Consider the following 21,380-nt stretch of genomic DNA (forward strand, 5'->3'; position numbering starts at 1 on the left):
AAGTTTTTAAATGTATGGTGTTTTTTCATTTTAAATATTTAATGATTTTTCGTTACTTTTGCTACGTTATGTCTATTGCAGCTTGTTTTAAAATGTCTTTCCGACATTCAGAAAACGATTGTTGAATGATTTTTTATTCGACGTATTTAAAACTAACTCGTTTGATATTTTGTTTGCAGACCCCGTTTCGAACCCAATAGTGACTGTCAACAATCGAAGTATATCAACTGGTTTCGCAATACGAGAGGATAGACTCGTTCATTTGAATTGTTTCTCCGCCGGATATCCACAACCTTCTTATAACTGGACTTACCCGGGCGGACGGTCGACCGGTGCTTTTCTGAAGTGTGCATTCACTCGCAATAACGGTAGCGTGTCATGCAAAGCATATAATGTTATGCGCACATTGGATGGTACAAATAGCACAGAGGCTGAAGAGAAGAATATCGCATTAAACATTGACGTATTGTGTAAGTTGGATTAAAACCCTTTGGATAAGTTAACATTCTTGGTACAACTAAAGGAAAATATCTCTTGTAAGATAATCGCTTTTAAAGGGATCTTTTCACGTTTTTGTAAATTAACAAAATTTAAAAAAGTTATTTTAGATTCGCAAATTTTCGTTTTAGTTATGATATTTGTGAGGAAACAGTAATACTGAACATTTACCATGGTCTAATACAGCCATTATATGCATCTTTTGACGATTTAAAAACCTGAAAATTATAAAGCGTTGCAACGCGGAACGATTAGATAATATGGAGAGTTCTGTTGTTGTCGTTTAATTTTGTGAAACTACAAAGATTGCTTATATAAACCACATAATACGTCTTTCATACATACTTGGCGGGATGGCCGAGCGGTCTTAATGGTTTTTACTTCAGGACTCCGGGGGTCACTGGTTCTAGCCCTGCTGCGGGCTACTTTCTTTTCCTTTTTTTTTTAATTTTATGCTTGATGGAGCTTTTTAGATCCAATGTTTACAGTTATCAATATAAAGCATTTAATTACAAACTTCAAAACATGCCAAAATCTGTGAAAAGGCCCATTTAAATGGTGAAATGGATGTCGTTATGTAAATAAAGGTTAAATTTACACTTTTAGAATTTGGCATTGCACTTTAATGTTAACGTAGTAATACCATAAAAAATAGTTAACTCTGCAATTACAGATCCACCAGTCATTACGAAGTTATCAAGCAATGACAAGAACGTAGACATAAATAATAGCACAATAAGAGTACAGAGAGGTGACAACATCAGCATAGTCTGTACTAGTGACGCTAATCCCCCGGCTACGGTATTCTGGAATGGACAACTGAGTGTTTTATCTACATTGACCGTCACAAGTGTACAGCATGACGCTTTATGGACTTGCCAAGCTAAAAACAATATGACTGAATTTGATGGAGTAATATCAACGTCTTCTGCAACAAGAAACATTTCAGCGATAGTATTATGTAAGAATCGTTGCACATATTTAAAGTTCGTTGCTAATTTAATATAATTGTTTTTATTTGCTGAATCATTCATACATAATTTAATGTCTGTAGATGGCCCTGGTGTTTCTACAATCACGTATACAATTCAAACAAACTGAAATGCACTTTGGAATGCGTTTAATGATCCAATCAAAGTCACATGTAACCGTTTTAATGGAAGTGTTATGTAAGTGCATATAGTTATTAATATTGACAATTGCTGAAAATCTCTGCTTATATATTAAGCATCCACTGTTATTCTTTATATTGAACAGTTGTTTAAAAAACATTAACTTTCGTCAAGCCAGTGTATGCACGACATAATATGAATAATCTAATAACGATCATAAGCAGATTTTGTAAAAATACGATCGCGTATTACTAATAAAGTACACAGTAATAGGCTTATTTGATTTTACAGACTCGCCTGATGTACAACGTCTACAGAACCAAACCGTGCTACTCAACACTACTCTCACAGTTTTGTGCAATTTGACCGATGTTGGTAATCCACCAGCTTCCAACTTTTCATGGATAAGGAAGGACAATGGCAAAGTGATGAGTACTGGGCAAACACTTACAATTAAAAACATTAGATTGACAGATGAAGGGGAATACCAGTGTAATGCTTCGAACATTATGCAACCAATAACTAATGAAGTGCTATACGGATTAAGTCAATCGACAGTCTATATAAATGTTGAATGTAAGATCAGATAATTATTTAGTAAACAGGTGTTCAATCATTTAAAAATAAATATAGCAATATAATAATGCTGACTTTATATACAAATCAAGCGAAAAAAAAATTCAGTATATTTGTATAGCTTTTCCGTTGTTTGAAGAATAATTTGAAAAACATTGCATGATGTGTATATTGCATATATTGACAAAACACGATGACATTGGTAAATAAAACTCGTATTTAGCTTGTTTGTAACTCATAATATAGTGTTTGTTCCACGTGTTGTTACTTTTGAATTGAACACGTACTCGATATTTATCACTGTGCAAAATACAATTAAATATGTCATAATTGCTGAAATATTTATCTAAATTGTTGTTAATCATACAATATCCACTTTTTGTATATCTGCACTTTGCCTACTGATTTCTTGGTATTAAAAGTAAAATTAAAACACATTTTTTCCAGACGGAGCATATGTACGGGTATTCAAAGCAAATCAATCAAACAATAGCATCGTTGTTAACCAGGGTGAGACAGTAGATCTGGTATGTGATGCAGATGGTGACCCCGAGCCTGTGGTTCGAATAATGAATACTACCCGTGGGAATGAAAGTATCTTAGTTGAAATAAAAGGAAACGAAGCTAAATATCACATTAAACAAGCAAACTGTGAATATGATATTGGAAACTATACATGTTCGGCAAAAAATCATTATAACGAAAAGAGACAGTTGCTGGCACTTTTTGTTTACTGTAAGTATATTATATCAATATAAATATTTGTTTTTCAATCAGTGGTAAAGAATATAAATTAGCACAAACTGTTTTAACAGGCTCGCCTAGAACATCGCCATTTTCTCCCCCGGTTACAACATTGTACAGAGCGCCTAACGACAATGTGTTGTTTACGTTCACAATAATTGCCTATCCTAAGCCGACTTCGCAAGATATCGTTTGGTACAAGCGATATGCTGATAGTTGGAGGTTGTTATCCGATGACACCAACTCTGTGGTCGCAATCTCTGATGATAGCATGCAGACACAGCTGAATATATTCCATGTGCAACTTAAAGATTATACCGACTACATGGTGAACGTTTCTAACAAATGGGGTTCAACAGTGCAAGTGTTTACTTTAAAAGCGCAATGTATGTACCCGTAACTCTTCAATTATTTATTTCACATTCAACTCAAATTAACTACATTAAATATGTGTTTAACATCGTGTTACATAATGCATACATTTTAAATATCATATTCATTTATTACATTTACCGTATTTCATAGCAAAACCGGAAGTTCCGAAAGAAATACAAGTAAGAAGAACAGGACAAACGGAAGTGATTATCGAATGGATCCCTGGTTTCAATGGCGGAGAAAGTCAGACATTCACTATAAGGTACAAAGCATTAAGCGATGGTAGCTGGATGGTTTTTCCCATAAACATTTCTCACTATATTTGGACAATCGATGGGTTAAAGTTTGGAACGACATACCAAATTCAAATGATGGCGCTGAACACAATAGGACAGTCGGATTGGACACAAGAAATAAAAATAACTACACTGTTTGATGCAGGTATTGAAAACTTCTTATATAATGTCTATGCATCGAAACTTGTGTCTGAATATCGACAGTTTGAATAACACCATTATATTCGATGTATATTTACAAACGTTATTAATGATATATATATGTACTATTATAGTTGATAAGGGACCGACTTCATCTGCTATTTGGGGCTCGATAGGTGGTGCTGCAGGAGTGGTCATAATCGTCGCCGTTCTAGTTGTTATATGGAGACACAGGAGACGAGGTAAATTGCTCTAAGATCAGGTGGAATATTTGGAGTCGTTGTTATCATAGTATTGTCCGCCCTTATCTGGAGATGCAGATCACATGGTAAACTTTACTGCAATGTAGTATGCATTCTTGTCTGTTCAACCGTTCATTCAATAGCTTTATAATTCAATTTAATCGAACCCCGTTTAATGACCTTTATTTTTGTTAAAGCTTATAGATATTAAATAAATGGTAAACAAGACTTATGACCTGGACAATACTTATTCTAAATAATACTTGATATATTGTCGTCTACGTCATTACAGGACTAATCACAACAAAACATTGCCGAACGAAAAGGACCTCGTTGACAAAGTATGAGGATCTTATCCGAGGACAGTAAGTTTGAAGTTTATTCTGTCTTTGATTCAAGGCCACCGGCCCATAACAAAATGCATATATACAGACTTGAATATAAGCATATATGTACATACATTAATAATTGTTATCTGACAGAGTCGGAACAAAAAATAAAAAATAAACAGTTTTATATATAAATAAACAATGGTTCAAATGCAAACAAAGTGGTTACAAAGTTGACATACTACGAAGGGTGTACTTGATCATAAGTATTACTTATCTTCAGTATATTAATACTATCTTCTCATTATATTATACGCTTTCAACTCACTTGTTCATGTTAGTTTTTGCTTAAAAAGTGTGTACATAAACATTACGAGCATTATGCTTTAACAGCGCCAAAATACTAGTTGTATCCTTGCATGAGACACCAGGTGGTTACCATATTCAGTAGGTATTTGCGAATGATTTAACCTGAACAGTGTATGTCCGTTCTTTTAGGATGACTGGTTATATAAAAACATTATGCTTCTTATCATAAAAAGTTGATGAGATGTCCACATTATGTTTGCATTCAGGGGCAACAACGACGCCTCAACAACAGATGGAAGTTATGCAATCTGTAGAATCGGTAAGGCTTAATTATTTAATCTACTGACTATTTATACTTAACGTTTGCAATAAGAAGTACTTATAGGAAAACGTATAAATCTGAGCGATGATTGTTTGCACGTGTTGTTTGAAATTGAAAAATAAAACGTCAGGTTATATTAACCTAGATATCCACATAGATACTCGTTTGTTTTTCTACTAGAATCATCACAATCCCGAAATGCCAATCAGTTGGAAACACTTGTGGAGCTTGAAAGTCATGATTTCTCGATTATGTCGGCGTGTTATGCTCAAAGAGACAATACTACATCTGCAAAGATATCCGCATCGGGGCAAACTGATGTTTCAACGACCGATCCGGAATACGTAAATTTACAGTTGTTCCCGAATTGACTGTCGCATTTGGTAATTGTATATATATATAATGAGTTTTGTTACAATCTTGTCGGAACACTTTTATGCATATCTATTTGCGTTTTATAATGAAAATCGATTTTAAATATTGCCTATATCTGTAATATTCTGTTTTATTATGTCTCTAGAATTTTTCTAAATTATATATGCAAAGGACCCCGTTGATTTCTGGTCATATATTATTTATTGTATATATATATATATATATATATATATATATATATATATATATATATATATATATATATATATATATATATATATATATATATATATATATATATATATATATATATAACACTTATTGTTTATATTTCACAAACTGTTTTTTTTTTATATTTTAAAACTAATGACTGTCAAATAAAAGAACGATAATGTCAGACGGAATTATACGCACACGTTTATTCCACCAGTTTCGTTTCATATGAAGTTATAAATATACATTACTAATTATATTGAACGTTATATTTTGCCAGAAACTCTGTTTATAGAAGTGCTTAATATAATGTGGCGGTTTTGTTGTTTACATTTACACAATCTTCTCAGTCTTCAAACACGCGCTCAACTGCGTACGTGTAACATTTAATTACTTAGAGTCATACCATGTTGAAAACGTCATTTGAACACCACAACCACATTTAAGATTATTCAAACGCAAACTCTTCTATCTTTATTTTAGTTATATGTGATATTTTGCATATCAAACAATTGAGTTAATTCCTTTTTAAAATGTGTTCTTATCTCTTATGATAAGCACCTAGTTTTTTTTACAAAGTATCAACTCCATATAAAAATAACGTAAAGACACAGTAAACTTAAATGTTCTGGTTAATAAAAACATGTTAACTGAAAATTGAATGCCATAGTTGCGTAACATCGTAAGCAAAGTATTAGGAAACATGAGTCGGTTTGTATTTTTTAAATGTTTAGTGAACGGGTTAAAATGCACATTGACAAGACAGTGCCAGACTCTTTAACACATTATACACCAGTTACAGAACAACATAAAGCGGACCGTTGCTTTTACAAACGCAAACACATTTCCTTATACAATTGGAGCTCTTCGTCTATTTTGAGCGAAATATTCCTAAATAAAAGCAATAGCTGCAGTAAAATATTACTCAATACATGTTTGAACAATATATCCATGCACATATATGGTCGCATGCATAAGCGACCTTATAATAAATAAACATACATTGTGTTATATCCAACAAGAAACCGTGTTGAAAAAAGAGCTGACACTCTATTGGAAAAATTTGCTGTCCTTTTGTTTATTCCCCATTTACGAGAACTAGATAAGGTTATGAATTATTTACGGTCTGAAATCATAGCAAAACGTAACGGTCATCGAATTGACATCTCGCAAACTGTCAATCAGATTCTTATCTAAATATCGATCGACCAATCAGCGATCGATAAATCTGCGCGCCGGTTGCCAACGACATGTCCGCCATTTTCTTGACAAGCCGAATGCCTAGTTCTTGTTTATTCAACGAGTTTCGTTTATTTTGTTAAAAAAATAGGAAATGAAATATAAAGAAACGGTGTCAATAAGGTTTATGTACATGCATATAGATAGAGAGAAACTGATTAGTATTTGATGCAGAAACAAAATCTATTTCGAATCATGCAAGATGAAGTTTTGTTACATGCACTACAAATATGTAACCAATAGTAAAGATCTCTACTGTTGCATTGATGATAAATCCAATATATAATGTTCTTCATGTTGGCATGTGAGGTCTCATGTTTAGGTCTTCATGTGTGTACATAAAGAAATATATATCGTTGATGTCACCTACATGCCACCATATATTTCAATGTTTTCTGTGCTACAATATAATAAATATAACAATGCTTTACATATTTGCGTTTGTTTTTTACTTTTTTTTAATTGAACACACTATAGTTCGAAATGAATTGCTTTCCTGTTTAGTTACACATCAGAAAGCAAAGATTAAAAGGATGTTTATTGGAGTCAGTTGGTCGGTCATTCTGAACCGGAATAATTTGTGGTAATCTAGCGATAAAATGAAAAAATATAACAGGTTATCAAAACATTTTTGATCGATTTGTAAGATCAAAACTGAAGTTGTCTGTAGACTAGCTGACATGAAATTGTGACTTGTACACTTGTTAAATTACCCGTTTCAGACTAGTCGGTCATAGGAATTTTACACCCCTTTATACTCCTTGTAAATTAGTTATAGTAATGCATTAATTATAAAACACCATACAGTATTGCTGCTGCAAAATATAATTTTGCATTATTTCTCCGCGTTTTATTGTACATGTACCGGCCAATTGACCAGTATATATATAGCACACACAATGGGAGTGGTATAAATTGTTGTTATAAATATACTTTCCTTGTCAGGTGCTTATGAGTAATTGGCCTATACAATAAGAAAAGTCAATAAAAATGGATTTGCACTCTAATTAAATTCCTTACTTTCTAAATGATAATTTTCCTTTTTTGTTCAAAGATAAGTTTTCAAAATGTTAAAGCATTATAATCAAGTGAAACATTGTGTTGACAACTTACGCCATTCTTATACTCTGTTGCAAAATTTGAAGTCACATCATAGTACATGTAGAATGAAATTTTAATTTTTGGTGAATATTGAATCAACAAATTCAATTATTACTATTCAATATAAAAATGTTATTTTATTATGCATACAGTTCTAAATAATGTAAGGGTTGAATTTAAAATTTAAACAAAAGCACATACTTTAGTCAACCTTTCTGTTGGTATACATTTGAAATCAATCTGACTATGTAACCATTTGCTAATTTTACAACAAATGTATAAACCAATAATCGGTAAACATAGTCTGTGATGTCTTTTCTACAAGCAACTGTTCAATTGATTTACGATCTGAGGAGCTTAAAAGTCAAATTTGACCCTATACCACAATCAGAAGCAAAGTGAAATGGCTATGTGTAAACAGAATAAAACCAGAACAGCATGCGAGTAACTGGCAGTCTGTTCAGGTTTTATGCTGTTTGCTGCTCATCAGTATCTAAGGGTTGGAAATGAAGCCTTAAAACTAACTTGAATATAGTAAGAAATACATTTAATTAAATGCAACTTTCTGCTTGACGACAAAAAAATTCAAAATACGTATCTAACTAGTGAAGGATTAAATGTCAAAGTCGACCCTATACCACAGTGAGTATTACATGTAAATACGCCTCAATTAAGGCGAAATCAGTGAACACTAACAAACAACAATGTTTGTTTGCCCCCGGGGCTATATCTGTGTTAATGGTACATGTGCAAGTAGTTTTCCATCAACTCAGTTGTATCATACATGTATGTGACATTTTAACTGCAAAAGAATCAATATATAGCCAGTTTTTGGTTTCAGTTATTATACACGAAGTTATAATATGCGAAAAATTAGAAAAAATAAATCTACACAGATGAAATGCTCGTTTAAATACACAACATGTAGGTTATCATCTTTCTCTCAAATCCACAAAATAAAGCCATCAGAAAAAATAAATGTAACAGGTGTAAGGGTTTCAGTGTATTTATTATTAATTAAAATAGATAATTATAAAGCTTTTATAAAGCTTTTCATTGCAAATATTTGTATTTCTAACATAGTGGTACACGCAACACCAGATAGATAATTTAGAGGAATTTAATTTCTACAATTTCCTACGCCGAAATGTGGTCTCGACAAGTGCGAATGGAAGCTTCAATGTCCAGAATAAAAAAAATACCAAAAATCCCACTTATAGAAAATTAATTTATTTCAGAAAACCAAATGTCATATAAGCAATATTAATTATGAATTATATCACGTGTATATGTAAACTAATAGGGAATATTGGTATTTGCGTAACATAACGAAATCAACGTTATAAATCGCTTTTTATGTCAGAAATCAGCGCAAACTATTGTATGTTACTCTTTTAATAAAAACGTATCGATACAACCGTTTTGTTGGTCTGCCCTTTTATACATAATACAATGGGGTATATCGGTACCAGCTCGGTGTCAGAAAGCATGTAAAACAAAACTACAGTTATAAAGCGCTATTCGTGTCAAATACATGTGGACAAAATGTTTCGTTAGTATTTTCGCAAAACAACATGAGTAAATACCAGTGTAGATGTATTACTTATACCACCATAACACGTAGCAACCAGTTAGATTCCGGAAAGGGTGCAAGCGCTTGGGAGCGTGTTTAAAGTACCGAAACATCCGTTATACATGGCTAATGTTCTTTATAAGCTAACATTGTGTTGCATTTGCATAATAAATATGTGACACAAATCTCTTTTACCAGTGTTATAGGGTGTGAAAAAAGTCCATAAAAACCATCAGAAAAATCGCGTAATCAATAGGCAATATATAGGCAAAGAACCCGCTTTGATGTTAGCTTGCCTAGGTTTTCTAACCACTGAGCCACGTGACTTAGTGGGCGGAACAATTGTCGTCCAGTTGAGGTGTCAATTAGATCAACAACACGTTACGTGTAATATTAATAATAGTACGCATGCATTAAACTACGAAATATACGTAAATTATCACCATCACCTTATTGTTTTAGTTGCAATCGAAGAGGAACGCACAATTTGTCATAGTGTGTCCGACTTCAAAGTCCTCAAAAAGTTTGGGATCATTTACACTTCAGGAATCATCGATTAAATTTTAAGTGCCATTAAACCGTTTTGTTCATATTGTAACTTTAGTTAGTGAAATATTACTCTTCCATTGTAGTCGTTGCCCCTTGTTAAGGGGTGTATTATCATGTGTATACGAATATTAAGTAATTTATAATCATAATTTGATGTCAAACACTTAAATATTGATTTAAACATGCACCAAAATTAATGCTTACAAGTTGAACATAGGACTTGTAAATATCGCTCAAATACTTATATTAGACTTTTAAGCCGTGTTCGTTCAAAGTCAAACGAGATATGAGCATAGACTAGTATTCAGTTGTTATACTGTTAATTGGCATCTTAAATCAATAATGTACAGGGTTATTGCGCATTGTATTTACCGTAAACGTTGTCCGTTTCTTTATAATAATATGAGCGTAGTTAGACGGAGAATGTATAAAGGAGACAATTAATGCAATTTTATGAAAACATCACACACTGTTTGAATGTGTTTAGATTGTTTCATAACTGAACTTGGTAATCTAGTTAATTAGATAACTTATACATATATCAACTATATGCTTTGTATAATGATGTTATAAATTATTTTGGTTAAATGTTAATTTAACACCAAAAAGTATGAAACACTTTGACGTTGTTGCTGACGTCATGTGATTGTGACGTCATTTCCTTTACTTTATTACTAATGTTTTACGCCTGATGAAGGTCTTTGATCGAAATGTTGAGTAAATTGATTTTGAAAAAGAATGTAGTTGTTTCTCTGTTTTCTATAATTATTTACTATAGATTGTGCATAAAGTTTATTGGTCACCAAATGACATTCAATATCTTAAAGCATAAGGTTATTGTCTAGAAGTAATCACTTTTAAATAGTAATTAAGCATCGTTATTTCCAATTCATCAGTGTGGAATGTTAATACAAATTATACTGACATTAATATTAAGCAAGTATTGCGTAATGATATTTTTCTTAATCAGTTGAAAAGGTTTTCCGCAAAACCATATGTCTGTGAAATAATAAAAATGAATTTACCAGAAAGCGAAGTCTGTTACTTAAATTTCGAAATGTGCCAATTCGTTTTGAATTTCGATTCCTTAGCGTTTAATAGGGTCAAGCTCTTTTTTGTCAAGATGGTATATTCGATAAACAATCCTGAGATTGGTTTTTTACTGTAGATTAATGTGTGGTATATGTTTCAATATGTTTTCTAGTGCAGCTAACTTAGACATAATTTTACCAATCAGCCATACGATTAAAAGCAGTGTTTGTGAAAACCTAGATGACACTAAAGGTGCGGACGTGCACATCTTGTGCACCGGTCAAGTGCTCTGAACTTCATATCGTATAGCTATAAATCATATCAGAGGGAGTAAAACCAACGGCCGTAATGGTTATGTTGAACTGGCTGTAGTTAAGAATCGCTCTTAACAGTGTTTATAAACCCGTGTGTAAATAAACAAATGTATCCACTTTTGCTGTAAAATGTTTCAATAGGATAGTTACAACTGCAATGAAATACTATGTTCTGATTAACACATGATCACATCCAATTCAAACTGTAAATCTTACAGTGTTCAGACATTGGTCGGAGCTTAGGTTTGCTATTATGCTGTTATTTCACTTCAACGAGAACTTGTATTATAAGTCAAAATAAGCCACTCATATTCGTGGAGATGAACGCAAATGTATTAGGGATAGTATTCGATTTTATTGAACATTAGCCCATATAAGGCACTATTAAATAATAAAGTGTGCTTCATGTTTCATTATCAATAAAAATCGCTAGTAAATGGTTTAATAAAAATGTATTTCGGAATGTTTCATATGGTAGAAAACATTTTTGTTTCGGTTGCATTTAATGTTTATTAAAGACATTCAAAAAAAAAGGATTGAACATACCAATTTGAACTTAGAATGTTATGACCAAGATAACTAAGTGAAATTATTATTAGGTTTAATCAACGTTAACACACTTGGTGAAAACGATTTATATAGATCATGCTTCAATTAAATTCAATAAGATTGATATTTTAATTATGGCACAAATGAATCTCAAGTTTGATAGTTAATTGTACTTTTCATTCGCGACTTGTATTAAGTGTATTTTACGTTTACTTGTTTACCGCAACTTATCGTTCATACCTTTCGTGTCACTGTTTGCTATCATGGAATAGGTTATGTGTGAATAAGTTGATACAATAAAGTTCGATTCTGTAAAATTGCTTTAGGAGTAGTAGTTCATACGACCGTTATATTAATGTGTGATAGTAAACAACCGCCTTTGAGAAGTTGGATGTAATAACATAAAATCAATACACTTCAAATAACTTAAAATTATATATAAATCTACCCAATCTTGTAAGAAAAGATGTCATTTTAACAAATAAACAACTTATTAACGAATATACTTTACTTCATAGCACATGATAAATAGCAAACGCCCACCATACTGCTCACTGTTGTGAGACATCGCTGATAGTAATTGCGATTGTATTGTTTACTTATATATAAAACAACAAGAGCAATCAAGTCTTATTGACAGTGCAGGCTTAATATAAACTAAAGCAGCCACCCATCTGTATGATTAAGGCTCAATAGTGGAAAACTAAATACTGGAAATACTCGAACATATTAAACAAAGCACGTACTATTCCTAAATTCATACGCACGTGGTCAATTGATAGCGCGAACATATAGCCAAATCATCATGTCTTATGCGCCGGGTAACAGTTGATATTTGTTGTTACTTTATTTTAAGAATACTCTTGTGTATATCATGAACAAAAGGGTCAATACAAAAGCTAGACAGCATGTTCTTGTATCCAATTATTATAATATGCTTTCGTCTATAAGCATGCATCTGTATTACATAAGCGATATTATGGTTACATTACACTAACTAAGTGTGTATCGAAAGTAGTGCCTATTTCTAAAAAAAATACTTTCTCTTCTTGAATAAAAGCCATTTAAAAATGTGAGACATGAATTTTGTGGTTATATCCTGTATGTGTCTGGAGTACTTTGATGCCTTGGATTGGAAGCTTACTTAAAATATGACCTTTTTTGTTGGGGGGGGGGGGGTCTATTGGATGGGGCTTTTGTCCACATTAAGCAGTAATAATGTCGAGTAGAGACAGCTCACTTGTTATCATCAAAAATAATCTAAACCGGTTTTATAACGTAACCAGCCTAAAAATTGTCATGGATAAGGGAGGACAATAGCAAACACTGTGGGCACTGGAAACACCCTTTATTAAACAAAATCGGGTTGACATATGAAAGTGAACACAATGATGAATAGCATGCAGCCTATATGCACAGACGTAGTTTAAGGATTAAGTCAGTCGACATTCTATATAAATGATAAATGTAAGATACCATATTTATTGTGAATGTATCAAAACATTTTTTTTCAAAATCATTCAACAATATACGCATACATATAAGTATGATGGCATTACAAAGAAATGGGTTATCCATTGAAGTAAAACATAATGTATTTTAAATCGTTGTAAAAATTACACCGTCGTTTGAAGCATAATTCGCAATACATTAGAACACACTGTGTGTAAAATGTGTATATCGACAATAGGTACCAAGATGCAATAGGCGAAAACAAATTATGTTTACCTTTTGTGTTACGCGGTATGCATTGTTTTAATAAATGTTTTAACCTGTGAACTTGAACAATTACGCGATATGAATAATTTTGTACAATATAATGCAATAGTTACTTGTATTGTGTATTTAGACTTTCCATATTGATTTAGTCGTGTTACAATTTAAATAAAAATACATTTTCTTCCAGACATGAAAATTCACAATGTTCACATTAGACGACGCACGAAAGAGACGCACAGCGGACGAAAATTGATCACTTAATGTCACCATGAGCACAATTTGCTCAGTTGAATTGCAATCATAGTATACGATCATCAGATAAAACACATTTATTTTTTACGAATATTGAACTCATATGTGTACTTTTTTTACATATGTACTTGTTTACAGTTGTTCAAACAACATGTGCATAATAGTGTAATTACTTCAGCAAAACAATAAAATGAAACAATTGCAATACTCTAAATTGAAACATACGTATTTAAAATCGATACATAAAAACACAAGTCATGCGCATATTCGTAGCTTAGTCATTATACGCAATCTTGTACAATATAATCATTCTTTGATTTTGTAAAATATACTCCATATAATGTCAATGAATACATGAAAGTATAATTAATTCCAAAAGTTAAACTAATTTTAATCATATAATATAATTGCATGTAATACACTATAGCGCATCAGGAACTGCTAGACACATAAATTAACATATAACATGTTAAAACATGATGTGAGTGTATTATACAATATAATATCTGCACATACACAAACTACTCTGATACGCATGATTAGTAAGAACAGTAAATAAGCAACGGTATAAACAACAAAAGCATACTTTACACAAAACGATGTTCGTATGGTTTCTAATTAAATCATTTTTTGGATGGATTGATTATTATTTATAAAACATAAGTGTTCACATTAGTTAGAATTTGACAGGGTTAATACTAAAGAAACATAAATCTAGCCCTAATTGTGAATAAGTGAGTAATTAAGTCTATAAATTTAAAGTTACCACTTATGTTTCTTTATATGTTGTCTTACAGCATACATTTGTAAAATAGTACCTTAAAGTTGATCATTTGATACAAGTGTATTAAACTTCTATGGTCTGAAAGCGATAAGTCGCTCAATGTGTATCGGTGTTTCCTTTTTAAAATATATCACTGATTTACAATTTTGTAACGTTCTGTGGAGCTGGTTTATTAGTTTCATTTACGACATGCACGCTTATCTACAAAAGACAAGCAGAGGCTCGAATTTTCTGCATGAATGATGTAGTATAACATATACAAGATCATATCGAAAACATATATTTCATGTAGGCTCGATTGAAGCAGATATATTTAAAATTCTTGGGATTATTGAATTATTATTTATAAAATAGATTGTCCGTAAAAAACTTGCATTTGAGGGGATACATAATCAAGGGACATAATAGTATTCTAAATAGTGAATGTGAAAGTAATTCATTGCATGTATAAAGCAGTTACAGTCTCAGTTTGTTTCTCCGTTGTCATACAGTATTCGTATATATAAACACCGTCAGGTTTATAATGTGACACAAGACTTAGAGTTAAATGTTGCTTAATGTATACCTTTGCTCTTTTTTATATGTATCATGGATTTTGACCTGCGAATCTCTCTGTCAAACGAGTCAATAAGTCTTTCTCCTAGAATTGTGCCCTTGTCTACAAACGACAAACACATGTTCCCATTTTCTAAATGAATGGTGTTGTATATAAGGGTGAAATATCATTTTCAAAAACATATATTTAATGTACGTTTGATTTCAACATATATTATATTTCAAATTTAAGACATATTAGAGTACTCGAGACTTGACTCAGTGCTTCAATTCATGACATACATTATTAATAGTTGTATACAAATTACTCCTTTAAAATTAGCACACACATGCACGGTATTTGTAATGCTAATGGGGACACAAATGCAATGGAGTATTTGCAAATTCCTGATATTAAGACGATCATAAGAAAAGTACATTTACACGGGTTAATCATTTACTATGTTTTGCAGCAACAGATGTACAACATCGAACCGCATCAATTTAGTAGAACTCATTTCGATAAAAAATAAGCAGAACGTGATTTTGAATAAAGGATGATCATATGTTAAGCATGTTCTGAGACATTAAAATAAAGAAATAGCTACAAAAACATAATATTTTTTTTTTAATAGTATACCAGTTACTCATTTCGAGAATCATTTCCCACAATATGCATTGTTTTTCAACGCAAGAATTTCTATGTAATGGTTATACTGGACTAATTTCAAATCTTATATACACATGTACAGTCATTAAAAGCAATCATGTAACAACTAACGATCATCAAAGTATATCAATGACACTTTGAATTTGCGGAATATGTATTGTATTATTTTTATAGACATGATTTCGCCAAACATTTTCTTGAACAACTGTCCTTGATCTAACATGGATGAAGACGAAATGTATGTAAACTCTCTCTATATCGCCTGAATGCATTTCATATATGTGCAATATCCAGCTAGGAAACACCGCTCAAACTGTGAACAAAACATTTACGTAGCTAAATTCATTCTGTCAAATTAGTTGAAGCTCCGTCAATAAACATATGAGTCATGGAGCGGCAATGACACTTATGAAACATTTTAAACAAGACGCATGAGTATACGTATGCTGGTAAATAGTTAATTGTATTTCAATTTGCAATCCGAAATGAGACTCAATTACAATAACTATAACGATAAAACGTACCACATTTTCAGGTGATAATGTATTTTACCTTAATGTATCTGAACACTTCAGTTATTGACCATATTGTTTTAGACACAAAAACACAAGGTAGCATCAGGCTCGATCATCGATTTTTTTCAATTAACAATATCGACTGCTGCATATGAATGATTATAATATAATGTTATCAAATGAATAAATATATTTTTATATGAATATGTAACTTACTTTTGTTTTGGCATTTGTGAATTTGAAGACATGCAATGTGAAAGGTGAACACGTCTGGTAGGAAATACTGATAATATCATCCAAAAGTTTCACCTGGCGATTACTCTTTCTGAGTTCTCAATGAATGTAAAAATAATCAAATTGCAAAGTTTAATCAAACTAACACAATTGCATTGTATTTCTCATCAGCGTATACCATGGCTTTGGACGGACTAGTGTTCGTGAGGGTCTTCAAGGCTATAGACCTTCTTACTACTGCCTGTCAATAGTTTGACATGTCTACTAAAACCACTCTTCCTTAGCCTAAGTCATCTGATTAAGCAAGGAGAAGATGCAGCGCTTGCCAGAAGATTTGGGAGGACAAAAAGTGGCCCCAGTCTCTGGTCATCACCATACCAAACAAGGGCAATTTTAATATATGCCATAATTATTGCACCGCACCAGCAGCCTCATCAGCAATCCCCACAAATTAAGCATTACCCTCAAGCAATTGAAAAAAAAACTGCTGGCGAAAAGAATGATACATTCATGTCTGGGGGTAGCACAGCAGGACAGATCTTAACTAAAGAGTCGTCATTGAGAAATATCTGCAACAAAAAGTGAGCTTTTTCACAACGTTATATTTTTTGAAAAAAGTTTGACAACCTCGAGTGGCATGATGACTTGTGGAAGGTTCTGAGGGGACTCAACATTGACAAAGTGTTGGTACAAGTCATCCAAGATCTATATGAGCGCATAACTGCGAAATGAACAGATCTTTAGAAAACAGTGGGCATCTGACAGGTATGTCTGCCCTCAACCGTCTGGTTCAACCTTTTCCTTGATAAGGTAATGCAGGAGACCCTGAAAGACCACCACATCCCCATCTCCAACAGAGGAAGACCCATCTTTGAGCTTTGCTGATGGCATTGACGTCATTGGTGGCACCAGAGGTGAATTCCAAGACATCAGCAACAGACTATTTGCATGAGCTAGAGCATACCTCATATAGGTCAGCACTGAGAAGTCGGAGATCATGATGACCAGCACAAACAACACAACGCAGTTAGCACCATGAACAGCAATAAGCTGAGAGAGATTTCCAGCTTCAAGTACTTGGCAGCAACCCTGTCCAAGAATGGCACCAGTACTGCTGCGGTCCAAATAAGACCCCAGCGTAGGCCAGACTGCACAAGTAGACAATTAGTTCCATCAGCTTCCCCACCAAGTTCTTCAATCATTTTGAATGAGACTGGGTAGTAGTTATAAGTAGTTATAGAGGTTGCTATAGTATTCCAACCATCTGTTTCCGATTGCAGTACTCTTGGTCGGTTGGTTTCTATCAGGGTCTTCTATAAAACTGGCCATGGGCTGACTGACCTTTGTAAGGGTCTTGAGGGTGCTCCTTCTTACTGATGTCTGTGGTTATCTCTTTGTCAATATTGATCAAATTCTCCTCAATTCGATTTACCTTGGCCTCTTTCATCGTCATTCTCACCTCTCTATCCTCTTTCTGGTATTATGTCCTAGAGTCCAGGCAGGTGTTCTGCTCATGCCTCAGCTCTCTTCTTTTGTTATAGCAAATTTCGCTTGTAATGTTAAGCAAATCATTGAATGTAAACCATAATGCAAATATTCATTTTGAAACAGTACAGTATGTTGGTGTTAATTAGTCTTTTAGAAGATGTGTTTAGTGTAAGTGTTTGTGTTTAGAACATAAACGAATTTGGTGCAAACAACCATACACCATTTTAGAAAAAAATTGTGTTCAAAACTCAAAACTTTAATTAATGAAAACGAATATAATTGCACATTTGAGCTACCTTTTATAATAATTGATGACGTCGGGTTCAGTGGTTCTAATACAGATTAATTCACAGGATACTTGGAACACAATTACAATTATTTGTGCATTCATTCGCAATAGCGGTAGCGCGACATGCAAAGCATATAATGTTATGCGCAAATTGGATGGCACAAATAGCGCAGAGGCTATATAGAAGAATATCGCATTAAAAATAAACGTATTGTGTAAGTTGGATTAAACACATTTTGATAAGATAAATGCTTGGTACAACAAGAGGCCAATCTCTCTTTTAAGATAATCGCTTTTATATGATAAAATGAATGTCAGAATGCAAATAAAGCTTTAAAGTTACTCAATTTAGAATTTGACATTGCACTTAAATGTTAACGTAGTAATAACATTAACAATATTGAAATCTGCAATTATAGATCCACCAGTCATTAAGAAGTTATCAAGCAATGACAATAATGTAGAAATCAATAATAGCACAATACGAGTACAGAGAGATGACAACATCAACATTGTCTGTACTAGTGACGCCAATGCACCGGCTACGGTATTCTGGCATGGACAACTGATTGTTTCGACTCAATCGACCGTCACACGTGTACAGCATGACGCTGTATGGACTTGCGAAGCTGCACTCAAAATGACTGAATTTGATGGAGTTAGATCAACGTCTAATGTAACAATGAACGTATTCGCTAGAGTATTATGTAAGAACCGGTGAACATATTGAGAGTTTATTGCTAATCTTATATTAATTTTTTATATTTGCTTAATCATTAATGCATACTTGTCTGTCTGTAGATGGTCCTGGTGTTCCTACAATCACGTACACAATTCCTACAAACTCAGATGCACGTTGGAATGCGTTACATAACCCAATAAAAGTCATAGTGGGAAGTACCAGTATCTTGATATGCTCCGTTGACAGTGTTCCGAACTCGACGTTCACCTGGGATACCGGACACACAGGGACTATTTTAACGCTAGTGAATGTAACGCGAACAACGTACACAAGACACAATTGCATGGCACAAAATGTTATGGACACATCATTTAAAGGAAATGTTATTGGCAGTAACTTTTCCTTCGCAAATCTTGATATACTCTGTAAGTATAAGTTTACATGTGAGTTTTAACAAGGTATCGTATACTTTTGTTTATAAAACCTTCAATTACATATTCTTTATAATGTTAAGATGGCCTTGAGACCATAGCATTGAGGTACAATAACGTCACCCCAATAGAGAATAAATTTAAAGTTATTGAAGGATGGTCGTTAACAATATTATGCTCGGCCAGCAGTAATCCAGCTTCTACATATTCTTGGTCTGGTTATGTTGCCCAAGAAGGTGATGTTCTGATAAAAAGAAATGTGAGAGCTGACATGGAGAGAACGTAACATGTAAAGCAGAAAACATCATGATAGATAGTGTGGCGGGAGTGTTGTCGGGATTACACTTGTAACCGTTTCAATGGAAGTGTTATGTGAGTACAGATATCCATTAATATTGAACATGTCTGCTTATAGATTGGTCATCAACTGTTATTATATGTATTTAACAGTTATTTAAACATTATTGATTTGTGTTTTGCAAATTCTCTACATAATATGAATAATCTTATAACGATCATTCGCAATTTTTTTCAAAATAACATTGCGTAATATAACTGTGTGCGCACACATATGCCTATTTGATTGTACAGACTCGCCTGATATCCAACATCTACAGAACAAAACCTTGCTGCTGAACACTTCTCTCACAGTGGTGTGCAATTTGACTGAAGTTGGTAATCCACCAGCCTCAAACTTTTTATGGATAAGGAAGGACAATGACAAAGTGCTGGGTGCTGGACAAACTCTTATAATAAAAAGCATAGATTGACAGATGAAGGGGAATACCAATGTAATGCTTCGAACAGTATGCAACCAATAACAAATGAAGTGGTATACGGATTTAGTCAGTCGAGAGTCTATATAAATGTTGAATGTAAGATAAATTATGTATTTAGTAAACATGTAAAAACAGTTGGTAAAATCATTTAACAATCAAAATATCAATCTAAGTATTATGGCATTATGTAAAATAGTATGGATTATCAAATAATACAAAAAGCAACATATTCAGTATATTTGTATAAGTATTCCGTCGTTTTAAGAACATAATGAGAAATATCAAATAATGTTTAGAATTCATATATTAACAATAGATAACACGATGACATAGGTGAATTACAAAATTGTTAAGCTTGTGTTTGTCACACTTTTTCTTACGTTTCAATTGAACACGTACTTGATATTAATCACTAAAAAAATCAATTAAATAGTTCACGATTGCTGCAATATTTGTCTCCAGTGTTGTTAATTATGCAATGTCCACTTTTTGTGTATCTTGACTTTGCCTGAGGATTTATTGTTTTTTTAATATAAATTAAAACACATTTTCTTCCAGACGGGGCATATGTACGGATATTCGAAGCAAACCAGTCACTCAATAGCATCGTTGTTAACCAGGGTGAGACAGTATATATTGTGTGTGATGCATATGGTGACCCCGAGCCTGTGGTTCGTCTAATGATTACTACCCGGGTAAATGAAAGTATCTTAGTTAAAATTAAAGGACGCAAAGCTAAATATCTCATTCAACAAGCACAATGTGAATATGATACTGAATACTACACATGTTCGGCAAATACTCGTTATAACGAAGGGAGACAATTGCTCGCTCTTTTCGTTTACTGTAAGTATATCATATCAAACTAAATACTTGTGTTATAAGTGAAAATGAATATACATTAACATCTAGTATTTTTTACAGGTTCACCAAGAGCATCGCCATTTTCTCAGCAAATTAAAACATTGTACAGAGCGCCTAACGACGATGTGCTGTTCACATTCACAGTTATTGCTTATCCTTAACCGACTTTACAAAACGTCGTTTGGTACAAGCAAGATGATGATAGTTGGAGAGCTGTATCAGATGTGACCAGCTCCACTGGGGGCTGACG

At 33.0% G+C, this 21,380-nt stretch overlaps 1 protein-coding gene across 1 annotated transcript in view; it reads left to right on the forward strand.

The window, feature by feature from the left end:
• LOC127835938 (nephrin-like) overlaps nt 1-21,380 on the forward strand; it is a 35,341-nt gene that overhangs the window by 6,084 nt on the left and 7,877 nt on the right. Inside the window, exons 5-14 of the mRNA XM_052362359.1 lie at nt 180-470; nt 1,172-1,459; nt 1,902-2,186; nt 2,634-2,921; nt 3,002-3,316; nt 3,456-3,746; nt 3,919-3,984; nt 4,277-4,349; nt 4,889-4,941; nt 5,125-5,327. Of these exons, the coding sequence (XP_052218319.1) occupies nt 180-470; nt 1,172-1,459; nt 1,902-2,186; nt 2,634-2,921; nt 3,002-3,316; nt 3,456-3,746; nt 3,919-3,984; nt 4,277-4,349; nt 4,889-4,941; nt 5,125-5,315 (2,141 nt within the window). The 3' untranslated portion in view covers nt 5,316-5,327. The remainder of the gene's footprint in view (nt 1-179; nt 471-1,171; nt 1,460-1,901; nt 2,187-2,633; nt 2,922-3,001; nt 3,317-3,455; nt 3,747-3,918; nt 3,985-4,276; nt 4,350-4,888; nt 4,942-5,124; nt 5,328-21,380) is intronic.

Source organism: Dreissena polymorpha, chromosome 6, assembly GCF_020536995.1.
Source record: "Dreissena polymorpha isolate Duluth1 chromosome 6, UMN_Dpol_1.0, whole genome shotgun sequence".
NCBI classification, from domain to species: Eukaryota; Metazoa; Mollusca; class Bivalvia; order Myida; family Dreissenidae; genus Dreissena; species Dreissena polymorpha.